This window comes from Lycorma delicatula, chromosome 7 (genome assembly GCF_047948215.1).
Source record: "Lycorma delicatula isolate Av1 chromosome 7, ASM4794821v1, whole genome shotgun sequence".
In the NCBI taxonomy this organism is placed as follows: Eukaryota; Metazoa; Arthropoda; class Insecta; order Hemiptera; family Fulgoridae; genus Lycorma; species Lycorma delicatula.
In genome coordinates, this window is record NC_134461.1 from 4967767 (window position 1) to 4989653 (window position 21887).

The 21887-nt window shown below is 30.0% G+C and overlaps 1 protein-coding gene across 4 annotated transcripts in view; it reads left to right on the forward strand.

Annotated features, from left to right (window-relative positions):
* Positions 1 to 21887, forward strand: part of Pdzd8 (PDZ domain containing 8) — a 158100-nt gene that overhangs the window by 92728 nt on the left and 43485 nt on the right. For 2 of the 4 annotated variants that reach the window (XM_075370139.1, XM_075370142.1), the window contains exons 14-15: positions 257 to 283; positions 11221 to 11406. The exons of 1 other annotated variant lie outside the window; for it this stretch is intronic. In XM_075370139.1, coding sequence (XP_075226254.1) covers positions 257 to 283; positions 11221 to 11406 — 213 coding nt within the window. The remainder of the gene's footprint in view (positions 1 to 256; positions 284 to 11220; positions 11407 to 21887) is intronic. One more of the 4 variants, XM_075370140.1, reaches the window with a different exon arrangement.

Below are 21887 nucleotides of genomic sequence, written 5' to 3' on the forward strand. Positions count from 1 at the left end.
ATATTTTTCTTTTAAATTTCAGTAAAATGTTTTTTGTTAAAATTTTCTGTTTACCATATATATTGTAAAATTTATTTTTATATATACTACAATTTTATTGTGTGTATATATATATATATATATATATACACACACACACGTGTTGACAACTTAGTTTCTATTATAACATTAATTTTATATGTATGCAAGTGTTTATTTTTTTATATATTTTTATTTTTTGTATGTTTTCTTTGTTGTTCTGTTGCATTATAAACAGACAGAGGATAGCGTGGTCGATAAGAATGTAAGTTTTTACGAGTGATTATTTTTTTTTATTAATAATAATATTAATTTTATATATTTTAACATTAGGAAGTTGCTCAATGAAAGTAAGTGACTTTGCATCCATGTAGATAGTGCTGATAATTTTTAATACTTTTAAAAATTACTTTGTTTACATCGGGAGGGCAGAGTAATCCTACCATACAGACTTAATGATAATAATATACTACTTGTTAGACAGAAAGTAGTTTCTTTCCTACAATAGTTTCATCCAAAAAATCTATAGTATGTTTATGAAGTGGTAATAAAATTTTTAGAGAGCTGTTGACATCTTAACACAAGTGAACTGAAATGTAGAAATGAATTTCAGATCATATAATATTTATTCGCTTGCATATTTTGGAAAATATGGCCACAGTTATAAGAGTTTGTAAATGCCCCTTAGATTTATAATTAAGTATCATGTATATATGTTAAGAAAAATTTCATTGAATGATTTGATGAGATTAAAATAAAATTCTGAGCTATATCAAAGCTCACAAATTTTTTTAAAAATTCATAGTTGAATTTTTACACATTTACATTTATTTAGAATTAGATAAAAACTAAAGTTACCCGGAAATTAAATCTAATTTTAAATAATTTATTACTGAATCTGTTAAAAAAAGAATTATTTACTTATTTTTTGGGCTGTTATTAATCATGACAATAAAAGTCGATTTAAAGCTGTAGACATTTAAAATTAACAGACATAAATTATTTTGTCTGGTGAATTGCCATACAAAAAAAAAAACAACATAGCCGTTCTGAATAACAAACATGTTGTTCTGGGCTTACTAAAAAGTAAGAACTGAAATGGTTTTTTATTGCCTTCTTCACTGTATCAGCATTTCAAGAGTTATATTATTATTTTTTCTTTTTTTTACTTTGAGTATTTAGAATAATACAAAACTGTAGGTTTTCTCACTCTTATGGGGGATTGAATGTAGAGCTATTAAACTTCTCCAAATTTTTAACTTAAAGAGTTAAATATTACATCACAAATTAGAATTGATTAAAAGCGATTTCTACTTCTGATGTGCTTAAATTAAAAAAAAAATTTTAATTTATGTGTACTTTTTAAGTAATCATGTACTTTTTACTTATCATGTAAGTATCGCAAAATGGCTGCTGCAGTTAGTGATTATAAAGTTTTTATTATCACAGTTTTATTTAAATTTTTTTATAAATATATATTAATAATAGTAAATTTAATATATTTAATAAATTCACATAATCTATTATTTTATCATTGACTTTTTTTGGGGGGAGAGGGGGTTTATTAAAGTTCTATATTCATTTACGTTTAATCAAATTAAATTTATAGTAAAATGATGGGTTATCATTTCAGAATATTTATTATTTCACGTTCTTCAATTGTATTTTTATTACTACAGAACATAATTTTGTGATGACAAAATTTTTATTTCTCAAATTATAAATTTTGGTTATAAAAGAATTAAATCACTAGGATTTATTAAATGACGCTCTGTTCATGTATTCATTCATACATAAAAATAAAATATATCATTTCAGTATTTGTTAAGAAATATAAAGTAATAAAAAACTAATTATGGGAAAAAAATAATGGCATGAACTAGTGATGTATTTATGAACTGTGTAAAAAAAAATTCAGGTTTTCTTCTGATAACACTGGCATACAAAATTTAAATTATTTTTTCCCGAAGTGAAAAATGGGTGAATCTAATATCATTTTTTTTTGCACTGAATTTAAACACGGTTTCAGAATTATTCCAACACATAAGGATTTTTACAGACAATTATTTTAATTTTATAACATAATATATTTAAAATGCATTCCTAGTGTAATATAATCTTATCTAAAAAGTAGTAATGTTTGACTTTCTACGATATTTTGCATCATGAACATCTCTCTTTAGGGTCCAAAAATAGTCAATTAGCATGTTCGGATCCCACTTGCTCCGGTACCATTTTTCCATATCTGAAATATCCTGATGGAACCGTTCACGATTTTCTTCGCTGACTGCTCCAAGATTTGATGGGAAGAAATCCAAGTGCGAGTCCAAAAACTGAATCATCACCGACTTGTTGCATCCCATGATTTTATAAGATTTTAAATGTCTTCTACTATTTCTTAGTAATTTTCAGATGTACGGTTTCCTAAGAAGTTCTGGCAAATGCTCTTAAAAATGCAGCTTTCCCCACCTCATGTAACATACGATCGAAATTGTCATCTTTTTATAATTCTCTAATTTGAAGTCCTACAAAGTTGCTTCTTTGAGTTTTTTCTTCTCTTCTCTGAGTGAATTCAAGTCCACTTCGATCCATTGCTTCAATGAAGTTTTTCATAATCCCCAGCTTAATATGGAGTGTAGGTAAATATGCTTTTTTGAATCAACAAGTGGTGCATTAACGTTATTCTTTCCTGGAGTTAATGCTGTTCAGTTTGGCCTTCTTGCTGTATGTAATGATTTATTTGGTCTCTGCTATCCCACTTGCAAAGAAAATAACAGTATTTGGTGAAACCAAGTCGAAGACCTAGCAACAGAGCAATTACTTTCAAGTCACCAAAAATATTCCGCTGAAATTCTTCATAATTTGTTTTATCTAGCAGAAGTTTCATTATCACGTAAGTTGCTTTCAGATCCTTAGCATAAGCTAGTGGCACTGATGGAAACTCATTCCCAATGTGCAGAAGCACAGCTTTCAGACTAGTTTTAGACAAATCAATAAACAAACACCACTCCTTTGTTTTGTATTCATGACCGAATCAGTCATGAAAAAACATTATTACAAAAAACAAGTCCATCTTCAAATACAGGGAAATTCTTGAAGTCAGTATTCCTATTTCTAAACACATATTTTTTTGTGGTGGAGGAGGTTCCAACCTTTTAATTTTGAATCTAAAAGTTCTGCCTCCTTTTTTGATAAATTCAGATCTCGTACAAAGTCATTGAATCATCACCCTGTCGACATGTACTAGGCACTTCTATTAAATAATGAGACTGTATTTCTACCTCTTAGAAACTGGTTGTGGGTTCTGTGGCACAGATCTTGGACATGTCTGAACCTGCACGGCAAACATCAGCAAGCACTCTTGGCTGTTCAGTTGATTGAGTTATCCTTTAGTGTACTTGTGTTTCTGTTATGTACCAGAATAATGCTAAGTTTAAAAGTTGTGCGATGTGACAGTTTGAAATTTTTAATGAAATTGAACAAAACCCTAACAGAGTGTTTTCAAAAGCATTTGGAAAACTGCTTTGCGCTTTTGTTTGAGTGTCCTGAAAGATTCAATGGAGGAAGTCAAAACATGGAAGATGTTGAACGCCCAGGTTGATCACCGCTTCAAGAACTGAAAAGAATATAGAAAGATTGATTTGAATGTTATTTTCTGCCTTCCTAGCATTATCGATCTAACGTTTGTAGTTGACACATTTCAGAGTACCTTTGTTCCCAAAACTACTTTTAGCACTGAGTCTTCCCAAGTTGGGATCATCAAATAAACAGCAATGTTAAGTTCTTCCCTACTTTCATGAGTTCTGCTTTGTCCTTCCCGTTCTTAACTATGATACAATTTTTTGAAACTAATCTTCTGATTCTTTATTTTAACAGTTTAAAATTTTTAAATATTACATCAGTTTGAGTATTTATTTGTGCAATAATATCTCCTGTCCTTTTAATTTTAGCTTGAATATTTCATGTTTTCTAGAATATTTAAACGTTTTCCTTTTTCTCCATAGTGTAATATTTTATGGATTTTATAATTTTGTTTGGAGTATGTTCTTTTTCTATCAAATATGTTTTACAATTTGAATCTTTTTTCTCATATTTATATGATCTTATACGTTCATTAAATGTTGTTTTAAATTTTTGCCCTGTTTGTCCTATTCATATCATGTTACAATCACATTTTATTTGGTATACCCCATTTTTGTTGTAACTGTCATTTTCTTCTATATCATTTCTTAATTTATTCCTGATGGCATTATTTGTAGTAACTGCTAAGTTTATGTTATATTTTTTTTTTTTTTAAATCCTTTAGTTTATATGTTTCTTTTCCCGTGAACATATTTGCCCATTTTCATTTTTGAAAGCCATGAAAATAGGGCTGGGTAGTGGGTGGAGCTTAACATCGCTATTTATTCGACAATCCCAACTCAAAAAAAAAACTCAGTGCTAAAAGTAGTTTTGAGAATCGAGGTACTTTGAAACACATCAACTATGAATGTTAGAGTTTTCTGCTAGGAAGAGCAGAAAATAACACAAAAAATCAATTATAATCATAGCAGAGATATAAAATATTGTGAAAAAATATAGAAAAAATTATCCAGATTGTTCAGAAAAATGATTGACTCATTGACCTAAGAATAGGTGAAGCTGTTAACAGTAAGGGGCACCACATGGAAAACTTTGCATAAGGATCTCAACATGGAAGAATTGTGCCAAGATAGTCTCTAGAATTCTCACAACAGAACTAAAAGAACACCTCAAGGAAATTCGCACTAATGGCTTCAGAACTTGATGCCAAATTTTTACAAAAAATTACAATTTAAGACAAATTCTGGATCTTCCAGTATGATTTTGAAAAGATTGCAGGTAATGCACTGGAAATACCATCATCTCCTAGAATGATAAAAGTGAGTCTAAATTTAAAGTCAGCCTCATTGTGTTTTTTTGATGTCAAGGGTGTAATTTTGGATGGATAGATTCCAGAATAATAACCCCACCGGCTTGGTCTAGTGGTGAAATGCGTCTTCCCAAATCTGTCTGTTGCAGAATTCATTTCCTAGAAGTTTGTGCGATCAAACAAATTTAATGTATATACTGCGAACCCACGGGTTGGTGTAGCCAAACAACATTAAAACCAAAATGATACAAAAAGCAGAGAATGTTGCATTATGTAAAAGAGTTAAAAAACACACTTGGTGGACATCAGAATGCGACCATCTTATAAGAGAAAAAGTAGCCTGCCAAATGTAGAACACCACCAGAAATTAGGAAAATAGACAAAATTCCCTAAGATCTGAAAAGAAATTGGTAAAAAGATTAAATATGTCAAGAAAAATATTGAGAAAGAACCTTTAAACCAAATATATATATATATGAAAACTTTAGTAAAAATAATTCTCGCAACTTCTACCAAAGATGTAAACAAAAATTAACCAAATGTAATCCACCAAGTCTTCAGCTGGAAAAAACACATAACACAAACTACAGTAAAATCTTAGCAAATATTTCTAAAATTTATTAAATTGTGAGAAACCAAAAAAAAACATTTAATTTCAAAATTAACAACCATGACACAGAAAACTCCACATCTCTGGATTTGGATGAAACTCAAAACTTAATTAAGGAATTTAAGAATAATAAAGCGCCTGAAGAAAGTTCAATTATAGCAGAAATGTGGACGAAGACCAAGATAAAGGCAGAAGAATCCCTAGTCAAAATTTTTAGCAAAGTATGGAATATGAAAAAATTCTTGAAGATGGAAGACTGCACTCATCCACCCACTTCATAAAAAAAGATGCAAAACAGACCCAGAAAACTACCAGGGAAATTTCACTTTCGGAATTTACATTTAAAATTCTGTCAAGCTGTTCTTAATCATGCCGAACCTCAACCGGGTTAATATCAGGGTGGATTTAGGAAAAATAGATCTTGCCCAGAGCAAATCTTTAATCTCAGAAATATTATGGAATATTGTAAATATCAAAATAAAACATATCTTAAAACTTTTATTGATTTTAAAAAAGCATACGATTCGGTAGTAGAACATCACTTTTTTCAATATTAAGAGAATTAGATAACAAAACCGCAACGTTAACTGAGACATACTCAAAAATAAAATTTCTGGTCAAATTATCTGATCCTTTTCCCATCAAAACCGGCATAAGATAAGACGATGGAGTTTCTCCATTACTCTTTAACTGTGCTTTTGAAATGGTAGTTGGAGAATGGATAAAAATTTAGGCAAAAATAATGGAATAAGACTAACTGAAGGATTAAAGATTACCTGTTTAGCATTCGCTGATGATATTGCATTATTAGCTAAAAACTGGAAAGAAGCTGAAAAACAACAAATTAAAGAACTAGAAAAAGAAGCTGCTAAAATAGGATTAAAAATCATGTTTGAGAAAATGAAAATTTTGACTAATGAGAAAAACTGCGTTAATTTCGTTAGTATAATTAATAAATAAAAAATTAGAAAAGGTGAATAATTTCAATGATCTTGGAAAATGGATCAGTTATAATTCTTTAGATAAAAAAAGCTTAAATTGAAAGAGGTAATAAAGTGGAATTAGCTTTTCAGATAACAAAAAACACATATAGCAAACAGTTTTTATCATGTAACTCAAAATTTCAACAGTATAAAACTGTGATGAAGCCAGAAGCACTGCATGTAACAGAAACCCTAAGACTGTACAACAACAAAGTCTACTAGAGAATGTAGAAGAAAAAGAAAGAAAAATTTTAGTCCTAAATAATCGGGTAAAATTTATTCCAAATAACAAACCTTATATTTAAATTTAAAAATTGTCAGAAAAATCACAGTAAAGGAAACGACGAATCGCATTTTATCCCCATTTATTTAGAATGAATCAAAAGTAGGTTGAATAACAAATCTTTGATTTCTTCCAAAAAGTAACTAAAGGCAAATGGTTTGCACAAGTCCAATAAGACCTAAAAGATCTGAAGATATTAAAAGAGAAAGAGAAATTTTAAAGTGAATATTAAAAGATGAAAATAAAAGGTCCCAAGAAGCGCCAAAATGCAAGAACAACTGAGCTGAACTTTCTGAAGAACGAAGGAAAAACATATCAGAAAGAAGAAACAACCGCAAGTAAATAAATAAATGATCTAACGTGTTCCAAGGTAAACTATTCAGAGAAAAAAAAACATAATTTTTTTTATATTTTCAATTAAAAATATTTTTGACTGTAAAATTTCAAAACTTTTTAGCTACTCACCCAAAAATTGCTTCCAGAAGATCCTTTTACGGTTAAATGGCTTCTGCACCGCTCGAATTACCATCAGCGAAACCGTTAACAGCATTTATTTTGAAGCTGTGAAATTTTTAACTAAATTGGAACCGGTTACTCTACCATTAAAAAGTTACATAAGTTGGTATGAGATCTGAAGCACAATGCCCCATATTTTTTAAATCGATTGATTTTAATTTATTAAATATTATAAAAACTTTTATCACATTTCATCATATTTTTTTTATATTTTGATGTGTTCTTAAAATTTTTTTTAAGAATTTTGTTCAGTGGCTGTGAAGAGAATTAAATCATGAGGGATAGCCCCAAGCAAAATCAGTTAAAAGTTCGAACTGTCAATAATAAATTTAACAGTTTATGCCTATACTTTTACTGATCTTTCATTATGTCTGTGTATCTATAATCGATCTTATATTTGCTAAATTGAAGTTTTATGTAATACATACTGCATCATCAGCGCCTTGACATCTGAATTTAATTTTTCAGTATTATTTTTGATTTTAAATACCTGTGAAAAACCCACAAATTTTTTGAAATAGAATTTTATAAAATATAAAAATTGTACGTCTTGATAACAGCTGGCATACAAATTGAGGCAGCCTGGTCAAATCACCCTCAAGTAAAATTTTGATATCGCCTACTAACTGAACAACATAAGACAGATTTTCATAACCTATAGTTTTTTTTTTTTATAAATTAGTACAGCAATAAGGCATTACAGTACAATTTCATATTTTACAGAATAAATGTAGAATAAAGTTTATGAAATCTTAAGTCGCAAAATAATTTAACTTCTCTCTTTATCTATTTATTTATTTTTTTTATTTTAATATTTATGCAAAAAATGTCATAAATTTATTTTTGCTCCTGCAGCATAACTCACGATAATGACATGATATATTTATATTTAATTTGCCTGTAGCGGAAAATTATTCTACAGCGGGTATAATTTTCAGGAAAAAGTGGTTGTAAATGTTAGTATTCTTTTGAGTTTGTAACCCACACTTGGTTTTTATTACTGCATTTAGATGATGTATTTTTATATTTTAATAGAGTCATAAAATTCCAAGAACTACCGACAATAAATTAAGGAATAAATAAACTATCATAAAGATGAAGAGAAAATCTCTGAAATCTTTTATTTTAGTTTTAGTAAACGACTGGATATCAGTGTTAACTATTATATACAATTTTAGTGTGAATTTTAAGTGTTTTTATTATTATGCTTTTTCTTTTATATTTAAATGGGATTGTTTAAATGTATGCTGTATTTAAAAACAGTTTTTTTTTACATGTTTTGGTGTTGGTAATTTTTGCCATTAGTTATTTCTTTATAGGTGTTGGGTGTAGTATTTATGGTATTATTATTATTACATATTGTTATTATTTATTGTCATTTTTGCTTATTTTAATATTTTGTTAAAATTAAACCGTGTATTTTATTTACTTTTATCATGTTGTATAGTCTTCATTCAGATCTAGTAATATTTCTTTCGATGGTGGATGGTTGCATGTGTTTTACAATATTTATTTTTTTGGTAAGTAAGTTTTCTTTCTGTAATGTTTGAATAATCATTTTTCTTGATCTATGTGGCGGTTAAATATTTTAATAATATTTATTTTATTGTTTTTTGTACGTTTTAATTTTTATTTTTATGTACAGCTTATGTTATTTTTTTTAAGAAAAATAAATATGTTTTTACTGTAATCGATAATACCTACATCAATTTACATACGATATACTTTTTTTTATTTTAGAATTACAGTAACATTTTTCCCCCTTTAAGTACGTAATATTGCCATTACCTATCGTGGGCTTTTCTGTTTCAAATCATTTATTTTGTAAACTGCCAATTAATCGTAGTAATTTGAAGAAGATTAGAAATACATATTATATTATCACTGACACTGTAACCACAACCCTTATATGTAGAGAAAATGCAACACATACTTAAGATTATAAAATTAATTCGTATAATAAAAATAACAAAAAGATTAACAACAAATAACCGTATTGTTAATCATTTAATAGTATATTTTAATGAATACATTTTTTAAGGTGTCTGTGATTTCCTTTTGTTTCTTTTTGTAGTTCTGCTGATTTGTTAGATATCAGCATTACTGTCGTCATAATTTTCCTTAAAATTAAGCAACATCTCCACACCGAAGGTTAAGTTTCCGTGTTGTTAATATCATCATCGATTTTCTTCTAGACTGTCCATAGATTTCCAAGCTTGTAATGCACCTTATCGTATTATTATTTTCAAAATTATTCTTGCCTCCAGTTTTAATCTGTGACTGGATTTTATCATGAGAAAACACGACTGAACCCGTGGATCAGTAGACTTATCATTTTCATTTTACCATATATTACTTTGAATTTAAACAGTTTATTTCATAAATTTCTAACAATCCTTACCAAATTATTTTTTATTTAGTTTTAATTTCATATGACCATTCTGTGTTCCTTGTGTAGCAATTGTTTTTTTTTAATGTTAATGTCCATGCAGTCCTTACTGAAGATAACAGAAAATAATTAATTTGTTGACAGACTTAACTGAATTTAAAAATTGTATACTTTCATTATAGTATTTTGATCATTATTTTTGACACTAGTAAGTTCTGCTGAAATTACCATTGGATTTGTGCTTTTTTTTAAGTTAGAAAACTTAATTAGTTTGCAGGCAAGTGTGTTCAATTTTAACCACCTCTGTTCTTTTAGTATATTGCTATCATGTGTCTTTATTTTATATAAAAGAAACTTCTCGGTTGTTTGTGTAATAGATAACAAATATTTTATTTTACAACTCTTTAGGTAACACAACCGTTTTATAATATTATTATACAAACATAAACACAGAAAAGTAATAAAATGATGTTTTCCTCAATTCAAAGCTTTCTGAAGTATAACTGAAAATATAATCTACTTAATGATATATTAAACAATGTTGGATCGTTCTTATTAATTAGCCAAACTGGAAATATCATAAAAAATAATAAAACATGTACATACACCTATAGAAATTCTTTTACACAATAAAATTTGATCCTAAATATTGTTTATGATTCCATTTAAATCGTATAAAAATATGTTAAATTATACTAGCATATACACAACTTAAATCGTTGATATCCGTTCTATTGTTAATAGCATTTTTACGTTTGAAAATATGAATCATTTCAATTATCAATCTTCCAGTATTGTTTACATCATAATATCATAATCTAAGGTTTGTGTGTATACACACACACATAATATCTACGTAATTGTTAATTTTTTCATATTTATTTTTTTTTTTTGGGGGTACAAATATTTCTACCTTCAAATCCTGACCGAGTTTGTTGAACATCATCTCTACTCAAGTTGTAAATAATTCAGGGCATACCAAATCACTTTAACTCTTCTTGCTCTCACACACTTATCATCATTTTCTTTAATAAGTTCAGCCCTCTTTGTAATTAATTGTAATTTCAATGTAATTTATATCTATTTCCTGGTTTAATCAAGTTTACCATTGATTTAGTTGAGCACCATCTTACTGATTATTTCATCATAACCGATCAATAATTTTACATCGACCTACTTAGGTTAAAAAGAAATTAATTTTTCTCTAGATAAGAGCCGCATGAGAAAGGGCTACAATTGTCTAAGTGAACAATAAACTATTCAGGCAAATTCCCATTCAAGGATAAAATTTGTCCATCTTTCTTAGGGCTAGTATTATCATTGAATTCAGATCATGTAATTTCATTGTTTGATTCTGGTTTCGGAGCTAATTTTTTTTTTTTAATCTATTTTTATTAAAATTTGATTTAGAACTATAAATAATTATTGTTGACAAAAGTTTTTAATAATTGTTTTTCAGTATAATTTATTTTTAAAAAAAATGTAATATTTGTGTATGATTTTATTTAAAGGGAGGGGGGAATGTTACAGGATAACCAAGGGCATCCGCATACCGGTCGACGTCTAAGCTCTTTGTTGGCTAGCGTAGCGACCAAGGGGTTGAAGAGGGTCGGGTCGGCCACTAATTTGGCACCTCCCGGTGGTCCTCAAGCGAATGTCGGTGGTTCTATTAGTTTACCACCATCACCCCAACATTCTCCCTCCCCTAGTCGAAAGGTGAATGAAAGCGATGATGAAAATAATGATCACAATCATGATAGTAATGGTTGCAGTAATATTAGTGATGAGAATAGTAACGATGTAGTTTAATATTAAAATTTGCACGTTATGGTCAGTGTGCATGAGGAAATTATGATATTGTACTATCTCTCATATTTATGGTATTGCAGTTTCATATTTACATTTCACAAATAGGTATGGCATTCTTATTAATAGTTTTTTTTTAGAAAAGTAAATTTTTTTTTGGTAAAAGGATTTTAAAATTTGAATATTTTTTACTTTTATAATAAAAATTTAACAAATAAATATCTGTACATTTTACCTTACCATCATATAGTAATAATACTGTCTTATTATTTTGACTAAAATGAGTCTATTTTTAGCAGTCACACTTTATGAAAGTCTAATTATTACAGATAAAATTAAATAAGTACAGTTATTGAATTTGGATTACTAAATATTTACTTACTGACGGTGCTGTACTCGTACCCTTTAAATATGTAACATTTGAGAGATGATAAGTAAATATTTATTAAAAAAGGGTTATATGTGTGCGTTTATGTTAATGTATTGCAACCACAGAACCAGAATTGTTTTTCTTTTTGGATTTTCACAAACTTAATTAGTAATAATAATAATAATAATAACAGCAACAGTAAGTAACATGTAACATATAAGTATGATTCACTGAATTATGTTTGAGGATTTAAAAACTACATTGTTGGTTTCTAAATTTGACAATCAGAATTTCAGATTTCAATAAACTATCTTAAAATTATAAAGTCACAAATGTTTTTGCAATCTTACCACCGGTTCAACAGTAATATTGCAATTTTTAATGTGGTTTTCACAAGCCTCTTTTGAAACTGACTTAACACCATTCCAGGAGTTCTGCAGAGTCTGAAACAAATGATAGTCTGATGGTGCCAGGTCCGTGCATGGCAGACATTAAAACCTCCCGGTCAAGTTGTCTCAATCTCTGACGGGTTGTTAAAGATGTTTGTGATCTGGCATTGTCAGTGCAGTATACCCTTTCTGTTGATCATTTCAGGATGTTTCTTTTATTTGCTAGGTGCAATAGCAATAATCGTCAACTCTATAAACTCAGACGAGTTTATCGTTCTGCCTGGCGGCAGCAGCTCGTGATGCACAATGCCCTTTCAATCCTAGAAAACGCACAACATAAACTTCCTGGGCAACAATGTGGGCTTTGCCACAGATTGGAGCTTTTCCTTGCTTAGACCACAATCTTGTTTGCACATTGTTGTAGGTTATCCATTTTTCAAACTTTTTTGAATCGGGTCATACCCAAACGTTGAGCTTTTTTTTTGTATCCAGCTTTCTCAAAATGGTTTAATGCTGTTTGGTGATGGATGTTTACGTCATTGGCAACGTCAGACTGCTTAAATGCCAGCCTTCCAAGAGTTTTGTCAGAATATGCTAATGCTATCTTGTGCGCAAAAAGCTCAATATGTTTTTGATTCCTATTAGCATCAAACTCTACGTGTTTCATTGCAGTGTTAAGTTTAAAGCAGCTCTTGCAGATTAAGATCTGTTCCGTAACTGTTTGATCTTTACCCGGGTTAGAACAATTATTAGGAAACAATGATATAATTTTATTTTCATTTTCATACAATTTATTTTCAACAAATAAATGTTTAGTCATACATTTCTTTCATTTTTGGGAGTACCCAGTTATTCGGAGACACCCACCGTGCTGTATGCTTTATTTGTTATTGTATGCTGTGCATTTTGTATAATATTATATCTATAAATTTGGTTGATATGGTGATATTAGTGTGAACAGTAGAATGCTAGGTTTTTCTGTAAGTGCTCTAGATTTTCTGTTTTGCCATAGAAAAAGAAAAGAAACGGCTAATCATTGAAGTATGAATTTGGTATAATTGAAGATGATGTTTGAACTAGATTTTTACAAAATTTTATATTAAGTATTATCAAGTAATTGGAAAATCAGGAAAAACCTTTTTAAAATCCATATAAGAAGATGATATCACGTACACGAATGAACCTAGAACGTACTGAAGGTATTATTTTTTTTTTTTTACAATTTGGGTGGCATGCATTTAAATATGGATTTTAATGATAAAGATGAAATAAAAGTGTATATTAGTCTTGCAGTTTGGATTATTGTCAAATATTATAAAATTACACTTATACAGAGATACCTAAATACATAGGTATCGCACAATATAATAAAACTAGAATCACATTTATGTAATAAATATATTTATGTGTGTTCATACAGTGAATATCCATCTGATGATAAATCGTGTTTTCGAAGAAACTGTGTAGCTTAAAAGTTTTAAAAGTTGCAGAAGAAATAGGGGGATGGGATATAAGCATATCAAAAAATATAAATACAATGTTAACGCAAGATTTGAATAAAATGTTGGAATAGCTCTACATACCGGTACAGAAGAAGAAGGTTTGTAGAAAGCGGCAAATAGATGAATTTAAAATTACTGTAGAATAATGAAAGCCAGAGCTTTATTGTGTACAAAAAAATCTTCTTTATGTAGAAAAAAGCACACGATAAAAAAGTTCCAGACCCAGGGTAAGATTTTTGGAATTAAAGCCTGTTCTTGGCAGCTGTGTCTCTTCTTTTTACAGCAAGGTGTGATACTAATTAAAATTTCATAACAAAAAGGCGGCTGGAGCGGTACTGGAAAGGTACTGGAGCGGTTACTGGAGCTGTAACCTTAAAATATAACTGATTCAGCCGTGTTAAAATGTACGTGGCATTTACAATTGACCTTACAGCAATGTAAACACTATCCCTCTATGTCACCCTGATAAAATACATTATTACTGATGGATAAATGTAAAAAGAATAAAATTGTAGTAGTTGTAAGTGGCAAAAAGTGCAGTTTTAGAAATATATATATATATATATATGTGTGTGTGGATGACACAAAACGACAAATGAAGTCGATTGTAGGTAAGCTGTGACTTTTAGGGTAGAAAAAATAATTGCAAAAAGCATAGGTGTGAAAAAATTAAAAAAAAACTTTAGCGATAAAAAGTGAAAATAATTAACATCAGAGGCGCGGAAAGAAAACTAATTATAAGTAGAAAATAACGAGCCGACTAGCGGCAAGAAAACATCGAGGGCCTTTGTAAGGATACTCGGTCAGAAGGAAAGAGAAACTGGTGATTTCAAAAGAGATTCTATTATAAGGGGAAAGAGTTCAATGAGAATAAGAGGTGTAGATGATATACAATCAGTACAACTCCACTACTTAATAGAGCTTGATAGATTATATACATTTCTATTTTATTGTACAAATTTAAAGACTCTAAACACTTAATCATCTTATTGTTAATTTTATTAACAATTACATTTTATTTTTACTTTTGTTAATGTTATAACCGTTTTAACTTGTTTTAAAAAAAGGAAAAGAAAAAAGGGAAATTTACCCCGCTATATTCTTGAAAATGGCAACTTATTTAATATTAGAAAAAATTCTGTAAAATTTTTATTATCTTTTTAGACTACTTTAGTATGTTAACAATTTTTCAGAATCCTTCACTGTTTTTAATTATAATGGAAACATTTTCCAGAATGACCGTAAACGATACTGCAGAAAGCTTGTATCTTGAATATTCAAAATATGTACGTATTTATTTCAGATAAAATATTTGTGCAGGTACACTAGATATATTGTCAGTAGCCAGAGTAGCCCTATTCTTAACATTTTGCTCCAATATTACACACTATGCAAGGATCTATAAAAATACAAGTGAATTTTTGTTTGAATTATTATTAGCAATATTATGCCACCTTAGTGTTTCTAAGAAATAGTACAGTTGTTACAGGTATTATTATTAACAAAATTTATTCAGTCGTATAACTTACTACTGATTAATTTAAAATAAAGATTTTTATTTAAAAAAAAAAAAAAATGGATATTTGCTATTTTTGGAGTTTTTTTTTTTTTCATTAACAAACTATTTTCCATAAAAATATTATAAACCGTTCCTTTACCTATGTAAATATGAAAATGCAATGTCATGCGTTAATTAATTTATATTGTAAATATGGTGAACTGTAAATTTAATTGTTATGATGTATTTAGTGATATTTAGCGATAAATTTGTATTATGAACAAGTCAAATTATGTTCTTGCTATCTTTAACAGTACAAACCCATTAATCTGATCTAGTCTGGATTTTGGTTAATCTACAGCAATTTTGAAAAAAAATAATTTTTTGTTAGCGGTATATTCATAGATTATTAAAAGCTAGCGTAGAGATTTTATAACGTTGTATCGCCTTATTTAATAGCGGTTATAAACAAATGACAACTTTTCTTTCTAAATCTTGAATAGTTTTTAATGGTCCTTAGATAACCTTTAAGCTTAAATATAAGCAGAAGTAGGACGGTAAAGATTAATCGATTAATTCAAAGTACGTGTAGATATGGACTAAGTACATCCCATAACATTTGGATTATTGGGTTTTTACTGTATTTTTTTATTAATTTAACAACATTTTAGTTTTTTTTTTATTATGGTACCGTTTAAAATTTAATTCATAGATGTAACAGTTATTATTGGAGTACATTGTTTTTGTTGTTATAAGTTCTATACGTACTGTAATTTAATTCCTAGGGTATTACATTGCGTTAAAATAATATCAACGTACGTTAAACGAATTAATTTTTTATATATGTAGAAATTTTTTTTATTAACTCGATACTCATGTAGTATTGTTTTATGTTTTTTCACTTATGCATTGTTAATTATTGAAAGACGATTAACTTATAGAGTTGTTTTCATTAAAAAAGGATAGTCTTAGTAATACCTACAGCGTATAAAACTTTTGACAGAGTTTTTGCTATCGTATGTATATTTTTACTTATAAATGTTTTCTGGGTATATTTAGAGTCGATAGCTACTTATATATATTTTTTAAAACTTGTAATAAGATGATGTTTTGAAATAAATTTAAAAATAATCGTAATTTATTATCGTCAGTGTAACACTGACGATAATAAATTACGAGAAGAAAAAAATAGAAAATTTTGGGATTATCTTTTATATGTTATTTGTTAGATTTTGTAGCGTCCCGATAAAAAATAAATCTAATCCTTCAAGTTGTTCCCCCATCACCGATATTTAATATTTCTACAGTTTTATAAATAGGTTAGACAAGGTTTTTTGAACGTAAAGGTTTTCACATTTTCCGTAAAAATTTACTGTTTTGCATTTATTACGTAAAAGCAAAAAAATAAATGGAAGTATTAAAAATTACAAAAAAAAAGAACATGTAATCGATCTTCTGTCACAAATTTATGAAAACAAACGACTAAATAGTTTTTGTCACAGTCGATCATTAATTTCTTTATTCTTTACAAGACGTGCATAGAACCGCTGAAGTTGAATGCATCGAGTAGTGTTCTCGCTACGGACTCGGCGGTGTCTGTCCTACATTTATGGAACTCAAAACAGGAATAAGAGAACAAGGGTAAAAAATAATATGTTCATGTAACCGTTACGAAACCGCAGCAAGATACAACAACCCTGTCCGAAGGTTAGCTTCAGGCGGTAAGTGTACATCCCACCTGCATACCTTCAGGAAATGAATGTAGGCGGGAGCGACCTACCGATCGATGATATTGCATCGTTTGTTGTAAATGTACGCCGCAACAAAAATTGTTTTTCCTCCAGAAATGAAAGAGCCATCTGAAAACCGATTCGAATATCTTAAAGGAATAACTACTCCATCCCCTGGTGTCGTGCAACCCGTGGAAGTATCAGCCTGTTTAGCCTAAAGTCTTACTGAGAGACCAAAATTAAATAAATAATATTTTTTGTGGTCGTATTATAAATAATAATATTTATTATATAGATAATATCAGGAGCGAGTAGATATGACTAGTGTATGGATAAAAAAAATAAGTGCCCCGGCATTTACCTGCATAAATTGTGAAGAGAAATCGTGATACAAAGTGCAACATCACAAAATATGCGATTAATTATAATTAAAAAGATAGACGCTCTTAAGATCCGCTTGAAATAATAAACAAATTAAATTAAATGTGAAGATACTAAATAAATTAATTTATAAGGGTAATTGAAAATTAATTAAAACTCATTCGATGTAATATTTTTTTTTTTTTTATAAAAGAAATCTTTTTAATTTGATTTTTGATAAACCGGTGGTAAGATATTTAAATGGATCAGTAATTTATTAAAATGCCAATAGAAGCGCAACTCTTTCTTCTACATTGAAGTATTGTGTGCTGTTTCATGAAGACGGTTCTGCAGTCTGGTTTAATAGGTGTTATTGTTATCTTAAGGAATGACTTCTTCTTTCCTTAATATTGGTATACACGATTTATATTTACGGGTGCCGGTCGATAATCTGACATTTTTTAATCTTGAAGACACATTCTGACTTTTTGAAGAAGAGTCAAGAGATGACCGAGATTAAAGAGGGATACGTGTAGATATGCGATAGATCTTTCTTTAAATTACAGTAGCATTTTAAATACAGGGTTATCATAAAAGAATGGTGCGGTTTTGAACACGGTTTAAATTAAAAGAGAATTACTTACAGTTTATGTTTTTTATTTTTCAAATTTGTCGTCTCAAACATTATTTTACATAATTAATAAATTTCAATATGTGCGCCCTTAGTCGCTCGACAAATGTCCAAACGATACTCGACTTCTCTCCAAAAATTAGTTTTTTTCGTTAACGGTTGTCATCGCTTCATTAATCCTGTTTTTTAAGCGGTTTAGGTCGCGAATTTTAAACAACGCTTTTGATGTACCCCCACGAGAAAAAATCGCAAGGTGTCAGGTCTGGACTCCTTGGAGGCCAAAGTACGGATCCTTGCCGGCCTATCCATCGATCTCCAAATTTTTCGTTCAAAGCGTCCGCGACCGACGCATTGAAGCGCGGGGGAGCACCGTCTTGTTGGAAATGAATTCGATGAATGTTTTCGAGTTCATCCGGCTGAGGAAAGCGATAATCGGTTAACACGTCAAGATACGCGACTCCATTAATTGTTTTTTCAACAAAGAAGAAAGGCCCTATTACACGATTTTTCATCGCACCGCACCAAACATAACTTTAGGCGAATCGCGTTGTTTCTCGATAATTGAGTGTGGGTTTTCAGAGCCCCGTATTCGTGAATCGTGTCTGTTAACGCATCCATTCGCGTGGAATGTAGCTTCGTCTGTAAAAATTATATCGTCTAAAAACTATTCGTTTTCACTTATTCTGTCCGACACTTCAACAGCGAAATCTTAACGTTTTACACCATCATCGGGTTTCAATTCCTGCAGTTTCTGGATTTTATGAGCGTGTAATTTCAGTTTTTTACGTAAAACTTTGTGAACAGTTGATTTTGGAATACCTAATTCGACGGGGGGATGGACTTCCCAGGACTTCTAATTGCCGATCGTCTAATTAGTTCAACCTTTTCGTCCGGTACACTCGGTCTGCCGGTTGATTTCTGTTTCTTAACCGATCCGGTTTCTTCGAATCGTTTGAACCGACGCGTTATGTTATTTTTGTGCGGCGGATCTCTTCCGAATTCACGTCGAAACGCCCGTTGAACTAAAATTACGGATTTTAATTCGGCCATCAATAAAACACACTTTGCTTTGTATTTATCCGAGAACATAGTAACTCGCTAAACTTACCGCAACAACAATACAAGAACTGACGTTGCGGTTACAACTGCTGATAAACAAACTTTTGGGTCGAAGGCTTTCACGGATACAATATAACATCTAGAAATTTCCCTACAATCTTCCTATGAATTACTGAAACCGCACCGCTCTTTTACGATAACCTGTATAGCGCTTTAAATAGAGTAGCATTTTTTAATGCTTGCATTTACCCTGATAGTGTGTTTCCGTGATAGATATTTTTGAGCGAAAGCTTTCTCCGTGTTTGCCAGAGCACTAAGATTGTCAGGGAGAAATCAAAATGGAAATACAGGAAATGAATTTTGAGGATCGTTTCACATCCAACTTCTCTGTAGTTTTAAAGGAGCTCGCTTTAAAGTTCTCTAATTATTCGTATAACGGTATTCCAGGAAATCGTTTACCGTGCTTTGAAATAATATCCATAAAGCAACCTCTAATTAATTTAAGCTTCTTCAACTGCAGTATAGTCGACCGATTTCTTATTTCTGGTTCGATAAATATGCCTTGCTCCGCCTTAGCCGACAACAAACCGGTGGGCATAGACGATATCAAGGAATCGTTAGAGTTTAAATATATAATTAATTAGTCCAAGACTCAAAAAGGAAAGCTTGATAACCGGTCGTGCCATTTGGACACAGGAGGACAAAGTAATGTAGTACGACCATGAAAGAATATTAACTTTTATAGTCGCATCGATTTTTTGCAACCGTATCGTAACTCAAAATTTTAGAGAACATTTGCATTTAGTTCTGTTAAAAGTCATCCGGTACAGTCTGGTATGCATTAAATATATGCAGTTTTACTTATTATTATTATTATTATTTAAACATTGATAAATAAAATGTCGCTCGACTTTTTCATGCGCATCGATTGACAGTAGATGGTAATTGCTACTTCTCAACAATTACCTAAAACAGGTAATAACTGTAGCTTTGTTCTAACGTACTAAATTTTTTGTACCGTCTTGATTCGCAGAACCTGAATTTATGCAGTAAGAGAGGAAAATCCCGAACGGGGATTCACCTACACATACATAGATTTTTTTAAATATTAACTTTCTAATTGTTTTTTTTTAAGTTTTTAAATTAACCGATCGTAAAAATATTTTATCTTTTTATTTATTTAGTCTACGGGCAAAGTTTTATCAAATGACATGCGAATTATGGTTTTTCTTAAGCCTCTGCTTACGTAATATTATTTGTTTCAAAAAAAAATTCAAGAGGTCATTTTAGTTCACACTACATATTTACAGTTTATGGAATGCCTCCGCTGGACGGAATATGAAGACGAATGTAATTTATGTGATTTACTTTAAGACAGACGTTATGTTAACAGAAAATTTTCTTTTTGTACTTTTTTAAAAAATGTCATGTAAACTGGGAATTGAAGACAAGAATCTGAGTGCGATAGTCAGAAACATTAACCCAGCGTCGATTGGTTTGTCATAATTATTGTGGTAATTTTGAAAGATGAAGAGGAAAGAGATTATTCCTATCTCTGTTGTCTTTTAATTTATCCGATTTTTGTTCGTGGTTATCACCGCAATCTAAGAACGGCTGAATGATCTCGGTCTGATTGTAACATGATAAATTCCTATTCTCGTAGAACTCGGTTTAGTTTTAAAGTGTTAGCGATAATGCATTATATTTGAGATTTGAATGAATCGATATAATATTCCTACATTATGCTTCTTTGAAGTCTCTAAATTTAGTTTGTTTTTTTAAAAATAACTCTTCTCAATTTAGTAAGTTTCTTGTAAATATGTACATTATTTAATTAATCGGTTTTTTATGAAGTCCGTTATTGTAAATTTCCGAACTGAATTTAGAAATAAAATTATAATAATTTTTAATAATAAAATTTCATTTTAATGCGCCCAATAGGCTTAAGACTTATTGTTAGCTAAAGTATTAGCGTAGTCAGGTAAATTATTACACCTTGACAGTTATTAATGTAGACTACATATGTTTCTTACGAGGCGATTAATGCCTTAAACTTTCTAGCTGTATATTAGATAAAGTTTTAGAAGTACGGCTCAAAATTGTACATAATCGGTCAATAGTTTTGTCTTTTTGTGTCGCTGTCGGTTAGGAAACAGAGTATCCAGATTGCTTCTCGGACATTATTAGAAGATACCGTCAAGGGCTGACATCGGTCCACTCTTTTACTAGCGCAGTCTTGTTGCGGTATATCGAGATACGATGCGATGTTGAAGAAATAAATACCGACCTCCAAATCGCTGCCGATTCGTTCATCCGTTTGTGAAATTTATAGGAATTTTTGACGAACAAAAAACATCTTCCTTTAATTTAAATTCTTCAATTTGTTTTTTGTCTTAGCGTCAACCGTCTTTTGCGTAATCAACAGTACCGGTGAGGACCGCTGAAGTAAATACGATGTTACGGTACAAACCTGTTAGCCTTTTTCCTCTTCGTGTTATTACTGCGATTAGCAGTATTGAAATAGTGTAGCTTATTTAACGTAAGAAAGTTACTATCGTGACTGACGTATTTATATTTTGATAAACCTATCGATAAATATTACTTTATATTTCTTAAATTTCGGTACGAGTGTATTTAATCCTAATTTTATTTTATTTTGAAACAAATTATCTCTAATATGCGAACAGGAAACGTTTCTTTGTATGTTGGAAAAATATTAAAAAACCGTTAAACTAATCGCCGTTAAAATTTAAACGGTAGCTTCTTTATGTAATCCGGGAGTTACAGGCCACATTAAGATGAAAAATTACGTATTAAAACGTGTAAGTAATGTATTACGGCGCTGCGCTTCT